General features: G+C 37.2%; 1 protein-coding gene across 2 annotated transcripts in view; it reads right to left on the reverse strand.

Moving 5' to 3' along the window:
* The window catches only part of Khdrbs2 (KH RNA binding domain containing, signal transduction associated 2), a 409,392-nt gene that overhangs the window by 11,468 nt on the left and 382,850 nt on the right, over positions 1–15,074 (reverse strand). For both annotated transcript variants that reach the window (XM_027392834.2, XM_035453236.1), the window contains one exon: positions 3,310–3,368. In XM_027392834.2, the coding sequence (XP_027248635.1) occupies positions 3,310–3,368 (59 nt within the window). The remainder of the gene's footprint in view (positions 1–3,309; positions 3,369–15,074) is intronic.

The raw sequence follows: 15,074 nt of genomic DNA on the forward strand, positions 1-15,074 counted from the left end.
TGATGGAAGCAGAGACAGACATCCACAGATATACACTGAGCTGAAATCTGGAATTTAATTGAAGAGAGAGAGGAATGAAGATCGATGGGGTCTGTACTAAGTTGGAGAAACCCACAAGAACAGTTGGCCTGAACAAGGGGGAGCACATCAACCCCAGATGCCGTCTGGGAGGCCAGTACAAGACTGATCCAGACCCCTGAACATGGATGTCAATAAGGAGGCCTCTGCACTCCAGGGAGCCTCTCATAGTGGATTAGTATTTTTCCCTGGCGTAAGAAGGGACTTTGAGAGTCCATCCCACATGAAGGGATACACTCTGGCGTGGTATTCCCATTGTGTTTAATGCTTTTCTGCTACTTCCTGTCTCTTGGTGTCTCCTTGAGGGCTTTGATGATTAGGGTAAAGGCTGAAGGTGCAACTTTAGCCTGGGTCTGTCTGTTCTAAATGGTCAGTTTGACTATCATCCCCAGGCCTTTCTAATCACCAGTTGCCTTGGCAATGTCATCACTGGCTTTTTGGGGGACAGACCTAGGAGATGCATCTTGGTGGTTGTCATGGTTACTTTTTTATTGCTGTTATAAGAAACCATGACAGAGGCAACTTACAAGGAAGTGTTTAATTTGGTTTTATGATTTCAGAGGGTTAGAGTCCATGATAGAGGAACAGGAATAGCTGAGAACTATATCTTGTTAAGCAAGTAAGAGACAGAGATCATACTGGGAATAGCCTGAGTCTTTTGGAACCTCAAAACCTGCCCCCAGTGATACACTTCTCCAACAAGGCCATTCCTCCTAATCCTTCCCAAACAGTTGCATTAACTAGGGGCCAAATATTCAAACACACGAGCCAATTATCATTCAAACCACTACAGAGGCCAAGTCAGATGCAGCATTGACCTAGTCTCTGTGTAGTGTTTTGAAAGAAAATGGCCTCTATAGGGAATGGCACTATTAGAAGGTGTGGCTTTACTGGAGGAAGTGTTTTATTGTGGAGGTGAGCTTTGAGGTCTCATATATTCTTAAGCTACATCCAGTGTCTCAGTTTACTTTCTGTTGACTTTAGATCATGATGATAAATTGTTCAGCACCATGTCTGCCTGCACAAAACCATATTCCTATCTGCCATGCTTCCTGCCATGGTGAGCACGGACTAAACCTCTGAAAATGTAAATCACCCCCAATTACCTGTTTTTCCTTCTTATGAGTTGTCTTTACAACTAAGACAGCCTGATTTACTTCTGGTACAGCCTGATCTCATTGGGTTAAAGTTGAGGAAGATATTGGATGTACCTGGATTCAGATGATCCTAAATTCAGGATGACCAAAGAAACCTTCACTTGAGCATACTCTCTGATGAAAGCAGAAAAACTAAATTTATGTCTTATTCATCTATCATCTTTAGTCACTAACTGGAAAAGGCATGTGGCTTGATTTCTATAAAACTAGGAATAGGCTTGGAAGTATAGCCATTTTCTTGTTGAACCTAAAGAACTGTGAATGCCCTGGGGTACTCAGCCTTGTACCTCAACCTAGGTGGGAAGTGGTAAACCTGCCAAGATTAGAAGTGTCAGATTCCATGCTTTCACAGAGAATCACTGCTCCCATCTTCGGGAGGAAATGTCAATCAGATACATTGGGGTTCTGTTTCATGCTAATTATTTTACTGAGAAAAGTCACTTCATGCTACAGCCTTGGTTCTCATCTTTAAAATAAAGGTAATGCGTGGAGAATGTTCTCCAGAGGATGGTGATGGATATCCTATCATATGTCTATAACCCCGATACTTGTCCTTTGAACTCCCCTTCCTCAGACACTCTATAGTCAAGTGCTCCAATGTAAGCTATACTAGCAGATCCCATATTTCTAATTAGGGTCATTTGCATATTATCTAGGCTTCATTAGGTTTTGCTTAGTCCTGAATAAGCATTCATATGTGAACAGCAATAGTGAGTCCATCTGCAAGCAGTGATGCAATAAAAAATAGAAAGGGAATCTTAGAGCTATACTCTCACATTGCCTGCCCCTCTGTCATGGAGTTTCCTTGTGAAAATGGGATAAATTGCTTAATATGTCAGCCAGAATGAATAAATATGTAAGAAATTATATGACAGCCATCAGCTCTTGTTTGGCATTGGTCAAAGATATATATTTTTTTGTCTTGATGGTGTGCCATGGTATAACTAAGTAATGAATGTTTCTAAGGGTGACACCATTCTTCTCTCTAATCTTTATTCTTTCCTTCCCCACCTGACTATCTGTGCTCTCCCTCCTCCACCTGACCACCTGTGCTCTCCTTCCCCCACCTGACCATCTGTGCTTTCCCTCCTCCACCCCCTCCTCCACCCGACTATCTGTGCTCTCCCTCCTCCACTTGACCTTTCTGTGCTTTCCCTCCTCCACCTGACCACCTGTGCTTTCCATCCCCCACCTGACCATCTGTGCTTTCCTTCCCTGACATGGTCTTCTACACCTTCCTCCCCCCTGCCCTACAACATCTGTGTCTTTCTTTGTCCATACTGACATAGCACTATATTTTCATGACTTGGAGCTACAAACACATAGACAACATCATTGTCTCCTTTATTCTCCATCAGAGGAAGAGGGACCCTTTGCATAAGCTTACTGAGAACCCAAGAATATAAATTTCTAAATGTCATTTTCAATGAGAACCTGTTAATTGAACATTTTAAAGAACCAGACCCATCAAAGTGTTGTATTGTGTAGACAGATCACAGGCACTTGGCAAGTGTTTACTAGATAGAATTATAGTTAATCTTAAGTGAGATTCTTGATTCAATAATATATTTTGAAATCGACTTTATAGACTAATATTTTTATCAAATGCTAATGCATACAAGACAAAGTTTGTTTGGAATTTTAAGAGATATATGATAGAGAAATAATTTGAAGTTCATTATACAATAAAAATTATGTGCACTTACAAGTTTAAATGTATTTTAAATGTAGCTTATATTGATATTCTTGTGACAAAAATGACACAATATTGAGGTTATATCAAAGACTATTGCAGTGTGCATGCTGAAACATTACAGCACTACTGACTGCTCACCAATGCTGCAGAAATGGTTTATAATTGTGATTAATTTCCTTTGAAATTTTTATCAAAATTGATCTGTCCAATTTTCTGCACTGGTTCTGTAAGTCAAGTCTTACTGTGGAATTACATAAATCAACATAGCCAGTACTTCTGTGAAAATGGGGCAGCGAGGTGGATAGAGAAGTAATTTCTGAGTTGTCAGTGACAGATTGTAGTTCTGATCTCATAACCATAGTAAGGAAAAGGTCTTACCGTAGCTGTCATAGGCATCCTCATTTACTCCATGACCATAGTCATAGTATTCAGGTACACTGCAACAGATTTAGACAGAAATCAATGATTCAGTAAGCAGAAGAATCAAATCTAGAACTTCACAAGAAATTTGTAGTCAAAAGTATGCCAAGGCAAAAAAAATAAAAAGAAAAAGAAAAAGAAAGAGAAAAAGAAAGAAAAGTATGCCAAGGTAATATCCCAGTAAACTCCAGGCATAAAACACTAACATAAAAAATACTCAATGAGAAAAATGAAGGCTATAGACAAAAAGTGCTATGATTCTATTTATCATTCTATTATCTATCTATCTATCTATCTATCTATCTATCTATCTATCTATCTATCTTCTACAACTCTATCATCCACATATCTATCTGTCATTTATTTATCTATCAATCAATTTATATCTCTCAATCACCAATCTATATTTTTCATCTACCTATTATTTATTTTGTTGCTGTTTCAGTTGGTCTTCACCTCCACCTTTGTATTTGATCAATTAAATTTTCCCTCATCACAAGTCTAAAACTTCAGAAGTTGATATGAGGAAAGATGGAGTCTGTTTTGAGGACATTATTTCCACATTAAATAACTGAAAATGGCACTTGTGTTCTGTTTCTTTTCAAGGGATCAGTATCCCCCCTACTCACAGTTGTTTCCTCCTTGGCCCTATAGCATCACTCTTCCCTCTTATGGGCCCCATTTCAACTGGTGCCCATCCTTTGCAGACCAGCCCTCTCTATGTGAGCTTTCACAGCAGCACTTCCTGACCAGATGGCAGTACTCATTCTTTCTATCCACCATCCCTTTGCTTCCTTTTGATGACATCAGGCTGCTATGTCCATGGATCTACTGAAAGATTTCCCGTCCAGATCCTGACATGTTCAAATAGAATAAGTCTTCATTGTAATGTTCCTCTGAAGTCATGTGAAACCACTGGCCATTTGCTTTGAGATATCTGTAATTCATTTTTCCTTTTTCTCTATTAGAAAAGTTCCCATTTCCCAAACACCTACTCTCATTTCTTAGATATTTTATTAGGAAATTCTTCTTCTAACTCCAAAAGCAACCACACCTGTGTTTAAACAATCGCTCTATTCTTACAACTTCTCAGTTATATCTCTACCATTGTCATCTCCCCTCTGGTCTCAACTATGGGGTAGCCTAATGTACATTTCAATTCGAATGTCAAAACGAACTTTTCCAAATTCAAAAATGTAAGCGATTTTCTTCCCATCTCATATGTGTTCCTTTTACACTCTTCTATCACCATCATTGGAAACTTGTTAGTGTCACACTCAAGTGACAATATATGGGTTTCTCTCTTTTATCTCATGTGTACTGTTTAACTCCAACAGCAAGTTATTTAATTTCTACTTGCAAATACGTATAGAACCTCAACATGTCCCAACATTTTCACAGCTGCAGCTTTAGTGCACGAATTTTCCATTTCTCTCTCAAATGATTCAACACCTGCTTACTGCTTTTGTCTTTCTATTTTCTACATAGCCGTCACTGTTGCAGATATGTTAAATCATCTGGCAATCTCTATTCAAAAGCCCATAGAAGGCTTCTCCAAGTCCTTTAGAAAATAGATGAAACTTGTATAAAAAAATCTGTTATTTCAGGCCCCACTCTACCAATTTCCCTCTTCTTACTCATTTCAAGGCACAGCATGCTCCAGAATGTTCTCGCATTATGGAAGGCATGTTATTGTCCAAGTGTCTATATTTGCTGACCTATTATCTGAAAAATGCTTTTTGTAAATGGTCAGTTGTCTTCATCCTTTCTGTTTTTAGCTTATGTCATTTATAAGAGGTTCTCCTGATCATTCTTCTGACTAGCACTCGGCCATGTGTCCCCTGCTTGTTCCTTTGGCACTTACCAAATCATAGTATATGTAAACATACAATGCACATTTATTCATTTTCTTAGCAGCTGCTTCCCATTTGTGCTTAGGTCTACAGATTTGAGTGTTTTGCTCTACCTTATTTACTTTCTATTGCTGTCTCACTGATTGTCTTTAGCAATGTTTGTCATATAACAGCTTCTCAAGATTTATGACACACAAGGGTTAGTTATCTAAAGGAGGGTAAACAGCATGTAAATGAGTGGCTTCATTTGACTTGGACATTTTAAGAATACTATGCAAAAAGTAGAATAGTTACCATTCTTACAATTTTTACTGGTACCGTAAGCTCTACAAACATTTATAGTAACATCATATTTTGCCTAAAAAAAATGTCTGTTTTTAATGAATTATAATGCATTGCCATCTATTTGAATATCTGTTAATGTAATATCTTAGCATTACTAATTCCTTTTATTGACAGTATTAGAGATTGAATCCACAAAATAAGCATTCTATCATCGAGCCTGTGTCCATCCCCAAATCTCTTTTAGGTATAAAGCACCATGACAAGAAAGTGATTTCATACCAAATATCAAATTGTCTAAAATCTGAATGTGGGTATGGGTGGGAAGAAAACCAAGAAGAGGCTAAAATGATGTGCTTTGTTTATATTGTTCTTATTCTTCCAGAGTTTTCTCTAGGTCTAAATGGATCAAGTATTTAAGATTTCATTGAAAGTAAAGGCAAAGAAAGAAAAAAGTCTATGCTTTAGAAACTAAATGAGAAACAGAAAGAAATTTGGTTGCAGCATTTGTTTTCCCAGGATGCAATTTATAGTGAATCAACATTAATTTTAGTGAAAAAAGTTGAATACAAAAGATTGCTTAGCTTAGGCTTTACTGCTTTCAATATTTACATAGAAACTATTAAAAATGCTGAATAATAGGTATTCTCCACACCTTTGGATCATTGGTTAGTGGCATTGACTGGTAGCTGGACATTTGTATCTTCTTTCACACAAATATCTTAATAGAAATTATACAATCCTGGCTGGAGCGATGGCTCAGCAGTTCAGAGCCAGCATGTTCTTGCAGAGGAACATGAACTAGGCTCTTAGCATCTAAATCAGGTGGCTCATAACCACCTCTAAATAGAGCTTCAGGTGATCCAACATTCTTTTCTGGATTCTGTGGACATCTGCATTCATCTATATATACCCCACCCATACATATACACATGCTAAAAAATAAAAGTAAACATTAATAAAAGAAACATCACAAACAAATTCAGGGTCCTCATACAGACTCATCAAATTCCTAGTAGTGATTGTGTTGATATTTTGAGAATCACAATGTGGCAAACATAAGACAATCATTTAATGATCAACATTTACAGGGAAAGATGCTGACATTGGTAACCACTTTTTGTTGAATAAGTATGTCATTCTGCTTCCTGGAGTATACTGTGTCACTTGCTGAGCACTATCTGGTGCCATTACTGTATTTATTATATCATTGGGTTGTCATCAAGATTTGGATTGATGAAGCCAAAGGAGGGCAAGAAGGAACAGTCACAAGAAAGACTATGACAAAGAAAATATAATTATTTTAATTATAACATAATTATATCTCATGAAAAACATAATGACACCAAGAGAGAATTGTCACTTTCAGATTTTAAGAGATATAATGGAGTATCATTGGAATATGATTGCTCACTGTCATAATGGACTTTATAGGCCCTGTGTCTTTGTTTAGTCAGTATTATTTCCATAAGGGCCTTTCTTTGACAAAAAGTTCTGAAAGCAATGAGTATGCCCAGACACCCTTCCAGTTATATGTACTTTTGTGACAAAGTGAAGAAACCCAAGATTTGTAAAAATGTAATGTAGAAACCAAAGTCATTTCAAATTTAAGAAAAATCTGTTTTTCTTGGATTTGTGCTTCTAAACTTTCTTTGTGGCGACCCAGCACTAGCTCTGTGAATAAAGACAAAGCCTGAGGAATCACAGACTGTACCATGGGCAACACCTCAGCCTCAGACTTAACATGGGAAGAAACTTTGCTCTAAACTGTTGCTTACTTCACAGTTTGTTAAGAAAAATGAATGTGTTTAAATGTTGTTTGAAAAAATGAAGGTGTGAAGGTGAAGAACACTTTGATGAAAGAGGTTTTCTATACTTCAACAAGCGATAACTAATGTTGTTTAAAGGCTTCCTCACACCTTTTCATTAGGTTCCTTAACACTGACAATTTCCGGGACAATCCTTGAACCTCTGACCATTTATCAACAGGAAGGATGCTATACAAAGTGTAAAGCCTCTGAAAAAGGACAAATGCTACCGTGCTCACTTCAGATATGCACATGGATACATCCACATTTGCCAAGTGGATACAGAGGAACCTTCCAGTGGAGCTGGTGTGACTCCCAGAAAAGAGAATCAAAATTTCCAGATGCACCAATCAGAAACTTATTTCATCACTTTCACCTCCACTGTATTTCATAGCTGCCATTGCCACAGAGTCTTTCCTATTCCTGTTTTCATGGTCACAGTTACTCTGTATCTTTCTGACTCCTTTATACTGGCTCTTTTGTATGGGGAGAGGTTGAAGGCACAATGTGCTGACCATTTTACAAGGCACCAGACATTATAGAATCTCATTCGGACCTAACTGATCATGGAGATCTGGATTTTGAGTTAATTTCAGTAATTAGAAGCTGGGATAGTCTACACTGTGGAGAAGGTAGGTATTTCTCTTACAGCAGAAAGAAGGAAAGTCACATTTGATGACTAAAGGATTTAATAATAGAACACTTGTTATCTCCTCTAAAACCTCCAGTCCTTTCCTTTCTAAGAAACTGAGTGGTTCAGTGTTTCCTAGTACCTTATATGACTGTGGCTACATGCACAGTGATAACTACAAATTCATTGATGTTTATGTGAAAGTAAATTCCCTCTCCTGTACTTCCACTGAATTTTCATGATACTGGCTAGAATATCAGTGACTAATTGCACTTTGGACAGCTCATGTTACTGACAGTCTCCCACCAGCCTAAGGCTTTAAGTGGAGAGGTAGAATCGAATGCACCCATCATCCCCTGTCAATTATATAGGAAACCCACAAGGTTTTCTCTGCGCCACACACCCAACTGTGGGACATCTTCACTATGGAATTTTAACCCGTACCACACACAATAAAATTGACACTAAAAGAAAGCCCTTTATGGTTATTGGGCATTTAGCAAATATTTGTTGAATGGATGACTAAATGATAGTATAAAAAAGAAGTCAAGAAACAGAGCATTGTATTTTAGTATGAATAATACTGAAGATTTTTTTCCTGGAAAAGATGAGACATAGAAAAGACATCTGCTTGTGTTGAGAACAATGGAACAGAAACACACAAAAAACCCAAATCACTCATGTCCTTTTTGATGTAAATGATTCTACTAAAAATTTGTAACAAATTACTCTGATAAGGTTCTTGTCTCTTAAAGTCCAATTATTCTCCATTTATTTTCAAATATTTACTGATGTTGAAGGTATTCAAATATAAAAGCTACTAACTAGATATTGTTTGAGTAAATGATAAGAAAATTCAGATTTTGTATATGTGCCAGCTCTTAGAAAATAATTTATCTATTAATGACCACAACAGTAATTAAGCTCTAAATCACCAATAACATTCTACTTTTAACCATAATAACAACTTTGTTGAGAAACCATCACCCCTATATTTTATAAAATCTGAGATACAATAATAGTCAATTGAGAATTGAGTAACCAGGCTGCATTTATGCAGAATTCATTGGTCCTCTTTGATTTTAACATGAGTAAACAACAGGATAAAGGAAAGAAACAAAATGATACAGTAGTTTTCTGAAATAATGAAATAAAACTATAAAATGATATAGTATGCTTGGGGTCACTTTAAAATTTTATTTCATTTTTATTACACACACACACACACACACACACACACACACACACACACACACACACACACACGTAATCCAGCATGGTGTTTTCGATATTTACAAATAGAAAATTGATTGAATTAGCATGTTAAAAATGCAATAATATGAAAATTACATGTAGAGATATATAACATTGATGCTAGTACTCTTAGCATTGAGGAAGTCATTCTCAACTGTTTTCCTACATTTACTCTGCAATCTTGATTCCTGTATTGACAAAGAGATGTAAAACAAAAATGTCAAATATAGGTGAATCCTTAGCTTTGCATCCAGCCTCAAATTACCAATTGGATTTTCCCTTATTTCCGTGTTCATTTACAGATGCTCAGTTCCTTCTGTTAAATTTTATCAACTCTGCAAAAATCTCTGTGTACAAAGCCATAAAGATTGACTGTTCAGGTTAATGAGTACAACACACAGGGTCTTTGTATCCTTCAGTAGCATTCAGAATGCTAATGGATCATTACTGACATGGAGAAAGGGGAAACTCTGTATCAAACATCTTATCATTTTTGTGTTAACCTAGTGATTCTGGGCACCATTCCTGAGCGTTCTCTAATCTGGGGTATCTTCTGTTATTTCCAGTAATAAATATGAAATTCTCCAACACAGCATCAAATTGTGTGAACCTATATCTATTTCAAAACTTATTTCCTAGTAGGGTTTGAGAATGATTCCATGTGTCTATTCCTCAAATTTTCTCTCAGAAACCATCAGTATGTTTCCCTCCTCACTCATCTCCCAAAGTATTCTTTCATATTCATTATCCCCAGCTGTGCAAAGTAATGACATAATGACCATAAAGTCACAATAACAGCAAAAACAAAAGCCTGGCAGCTACATATAGATAAATACACTTTGTCTATTTTGTGTAAAATATCATAATAAAAATCAAATAGAAGAGACTGAAAGTATCGTGGTGGGAATAACTGTAGCAGAAAACCAATTAATCAAGTATGAAATATTCTTTCCTTATTTGTTTCACTTGCTGAATACTAATACTAATACAACTAATACTTCAGAGTTAGTAGGTATGGCCCAGGTCAGAAGGAACAGGGGAGCCTTAAGGGAAATATTAGTCAAAACTCAGAGAAGAGAAAGGGTGGCAGCTGTTGCTACTTCAAAGTATCCAGGTGAATGATAGTTGGAGTAGCCATCTGTGTTCAACCTGGAGCAAGAAACGGGTAGATCTTTAAGAATTTTTGTTTGTTTTGTTTGTTTGCTTGTTTGATGGTAGAGAGTCTAGACTTAATTGAAGCAGTTAGTGGAAACACCATGTGACTCAGAAAAGATAGGGGTACACATGACAAGAAATTACTCTAATTATTTTTTTCTTTCCTTCTGTAGAGAATGAGATGGGAATCTCCCACTTGAAGGTAACTCAACTCTGAGAGACAAAGAGTTCAGTCTCAAGAGTGGCAAACAGTGAAGTCTTCACTGTATGAATTATGTGTAAGAAATCAACATTACAAAAAATAGCATTTTAACCCACTGGCATGAGACAGAATATTTCAATGTAAAAGGTGAGAGATGATTTTTTTTCATGTAAATGCCATTTGGGGCAATCATTTAATCCCTTTGTACCCCAGTGTCCACAGTTTTATTGGTAACGATTTGTAGCCTCGAATTATTAAGACATAACTTATGATAACTCCATGTCTACTTCATATCAGCTGCTCAACTGCTGTCAATAATGGGTGATCCTCCTTCCTACCAACGAAGGCATAGCCACATCGCTTCACTTTTTAATATTCATAAAAGTTGACATGCCAAGGAGGATTTCATCTTGAAATATTCTGAAACATTAAATAGCTATATATGCCTCCCTAAGTTTCACTTGGTGGTAATCAGTGTTCATAGGATGAAATATAGGCTGATTATTCATGAGGTAAGTGACATATTTGTTCTGCTCATAGATTAAAGATCAAGATAGATGATCTATATAAGGCATCCAGTGTAGAATTATTATCAGCTTGGCAACCATCTCCTTTGCATAAAATGGGTATTTTCAGAGTGCTGCATAGCAAGCAATAGAGAAATGCATTTCTGTAAGTAACTATTTGGGGATCCAACACTATCCAAACATTTCTACAAACAAACTCCTCTTGTAGGTACTATTTTATCATTTATTCTCAATGTAGTTTATTATCTTTTCTTGTTTTGACCCTTTATTACATAACTGAAGGGTGAGAAATTTTATAATGAGGACATTTATCTTTCTGTTTAGTTGTGAAGAGTTATCATTAGAATGAGGCAATTATTTTCTAGAAATAAGACCATCAACTGACTGACTAATTAGATTCCATGGCACTTAATATTTTAAACGAACTGTTACATGCCTTTGGTACAAACTCATAGTTACTGAATCCTGGTTTAGAGCAGACACAACTGAAACTGCATACACATATTTTTGCTTGATTCATAGTTCATGCATGCCAATAGGATTTCAGTGTTGTGAACACTGGTATGGTTTCTATTTGTTTTAATAGTGTAAGTGTGGTAGTTTGAACACAATTGGCCCCCAAAATATCATAGGGAGTGGCACTATTAGGAGGTGTAGCTTTGTTGGGTATGATCTTGTTAGAGACAGTGTGTCACTGTAGAGGAGGACTTTGAAGTTTCCTATGTTCATGATACTTCCCAGTGTCTCAGTCAACTTCCTGTGGTCTGAAAGATGTAGGACTTTCAGCTACTTCTGCACACCACCATGCTCCTTGTCACTATGATAATGTACTGAGCCTTGGGAACTGTATGCAAACCACCAAAATTAAATGATTTTTTAAAAGAGTTGCTATGGTCATGGTGTCTCTTCACAGCAATAGAAACCCCAAGTAAGACAGTAGGTGTCTCTAAGGCTGCAAGCACTGTGGCTGTGTGGCAACTGTGATTCATATTCTTTTCCATTCAGATCACACATGCATTCTCTCCTGTGTTCTCAAACCGCTTGTTCCTGTTTCAAGGGCTATTTCCACGCACCACACTTGAGACGCTAAATACATACAACAGAGTTGAGGAGGGGATGCACACTATGATAAAGGCACTTCTGTTTGGACAACATGTGAGGCTATATCACAGAAACAGCATGAGACTGACATCAAGCAAACCTTCTGTTTCTCGAGTAAAAGTATCATGAAACATGTTTACTGCCAGATGTTAGAAATATGAAGATGTTTTTCCCAAAAAGGAGAAATCAGAATTCTAATTGTGTGCTTTCTGCTGCAGCATGCTTGAATTGAATTGTGGTCATGTATTTTCACACCTTCCTTTGTCTAGTTCTCAGACTGAGTGACAATTCCTTCGAGCCGAGCACGGGTCTCTAAGAACATTTTTTTAATCCTTCTCCTAAGATCCAGGTCAGTGGCCAGCTTCTCTCCAAGGATTCATCACATGTTGGATAAGGTACTTTTGTCACACTTGTTTATTGTACATTGTTCTCACATTTCCATGCAGAAAGCCTCTCATTGCATCAGAGCTCTTTAATTTTTAAAGCTCTACCTCTATTGCCATGAATCCACTGGTGTCTAAGATGTATAGCACTATGCTAAAATAAAGATCTGTGTTCTGAGTCAGTTGTCCTTAGCTCGTGTACAGACACTTTAAATTTCATTTGCAGTGTTTCTGATGCAGAAGTCCAGGGTGATATTTCGGGAAACAATGCAAACACAACAAAACCCTAAGGAAGAAAACTACACTAATCAAGTAGATGAAAATCTGAGCTATATGTTTGTTTCTAGACCTCTGACATTCAGCAGAGCCCCTATATTGTGGCTTTATTAGCATTGTTAGAGACTTTCACTTTGGGAAATGCTGACGTGTCCCCTGCCCAGCCCTTCAGGCTCTCATTTGTTTCTTTGTCATATCTCCTGCAATTCAATTTTATTGAGTGTTGGATAATAGAATTCCACAACCATTTATTTGGAGCTATTCTGGAAATTTTAAAATTCAGAAGCTCTGGAATTTCTCATGTTTATAAATTTCAAATCCCCAGACTCTGAATCCAACTGCTCTTTCACAAGTTCTGGGTCAGAAATAAGCAGGCAGTGCAATCCCAAGCCAAAGCAACAAGAAGCTAGTTATGCCTATTTATGATTCACTTGATGGGGTTAACGACTTGCATGCAATGATATTAGCATGTATCTTGGGGGCAGAGATGCTGTAAAAGGGTATTGTGTGATACATAGCGCAAACATTACTCTGACTTTCTAAAATAAAAACAATTCTGAATTTTAATCATCTAGGTCATAGTATTGCATCTATATGATGAAAATCTGTACTTGTTTTAGTCCTTGTGTGTGATATGTGCATATGTGTGTATGAGTGTGTGTGATATATGTGTGGCTGGATGTGTGGTGTGTGAGAGTGTGAAGTATGTGTAAATGGATGTGTGTGTGTGTGTGTGTGTGTGTGTGTGTGTGTGTGATGTATGTGCGGTATGTGTGTACATGCATGTGTGCATTTGTGTGTGTGTGTGTGCATGCATGTGTGTGTGTGTGTGTGTGTGTGTGTGTGTGTGTGTGTGTGTGTGTGTGTGCGCATGTGTGTGTGTGAAGTATAATATGTGATGTTGGCAGGGGCACATAGTGCAATGGCTCCCAAGTGGAGGTGAGAGGACGATAACCTTGGGTATGGGTTCTCTCATTCTATCTCCTTGCTTTCCACTGCATATGTCACACTAATTCACCCTTAAATTTCTGGGGATATTTCTTTCTCTACCTTCCAGTTCACCATGGAAGCACTGGGAATTCAGATGTGCACTATGGTGCCTGGCCTTTACATGGGCTCTGGAGCTCCAACCTCAGGCCCTCATGCTTGTGTGGCCATATCCCCAGCCCCAATGCATTTGTACTAATGTAACATACCTTTCTATGTTTTATTATTTTTCTTTTGGCATACATACTACTGTGTATTTTCTAAATTGACAAATGAAAATTATATTTCACAGTATATAACATAATATTTTGATATAGGTATCCACTATGGGTACATATATCTTAGAATTATATAAATAATATTTTGTGTTGATATTTTGAATATTTGTTCGTTATTTTCTAGCACACATCATGTAATTAGCAACTATAGTCACAGTGAGTTATAACACATGTTTTGCAATATTTTCTTTGAGAATGTTTTCTTTAGGGTCTATGATCTTCCCATTCAAAAATGGTTGAGTCAGTTTACAGTACTGGACATGAATTTCTTCACACTGAGCGGACCTTGGGTCCAGTTAAATATCTGTTAGTTACTTTTAGGATGTCACTGTCACTATAATATCCTTGGGCATATTCTGGTAAGAGTTGTTCATAGGCCTTTTTACTGGATAGGACTATTGCTCATGTGTCTCCCATCATAGCTTTCATAGCACCTCGGATACTGTGAGAGCTGGTCCTCAGAGAGGAGCCTTCTAGTTCAGTTGCAGTTGTGCCTGAAGTGTGTGGTGATGCCAGCATTAGAGTTTTGCCTCCATGTTCTGGGAGGCAACTAAGGACAAAGGCAGTGGCCTATATTGTTTTGGGGAACTCCCCTGTACAAAATGTTAATGTAGATTTCCCAGGATTGGCATTGGGGATTTTGAATAGATAGTCTGTGTCTTTTTGGTGAGACAACTGTTAATTTAAGTGGCATAACTTCATTTAACATATACTAAACATATATTGAATATGTAATAAATGTATTTCAAACTATGTATGTATATTACTATAACATACATTTTATCCCCAGTGGTTCTCCTTCATTTTTATTTTTCCCTTCATGTTCTTTTTTCTGCTATCCTCCTTCCCTCTACCCCAAGCTTGTCATCTGTCCCCACTGAAAGCCTCTTTCTATTTTCCTGGCTTCGGGGGTTTCTCCAGGTTATATACACACATCTAAAGATGTGGAGTTACGATCAACAAATAAGAAAGAATAGCAACATTTG

This window comes from Cricetulus griseus (genome assembly GCF_003668045.3).
Source record: "Cricetulus griseus strain 17A/GY chromosome 1 unlocalized genomic scaffold, alternate assembly CriGri-PICRH-1.0 chr1_1, whole genome shotgun sequence".
In the NCBI taxonomy this organism is placed as follows: Eukaryota; Metazoa; Chordata; class Mammalia; order Rodentia; family Cricetidae; genus Cricetulus; species Cricetulus griseus.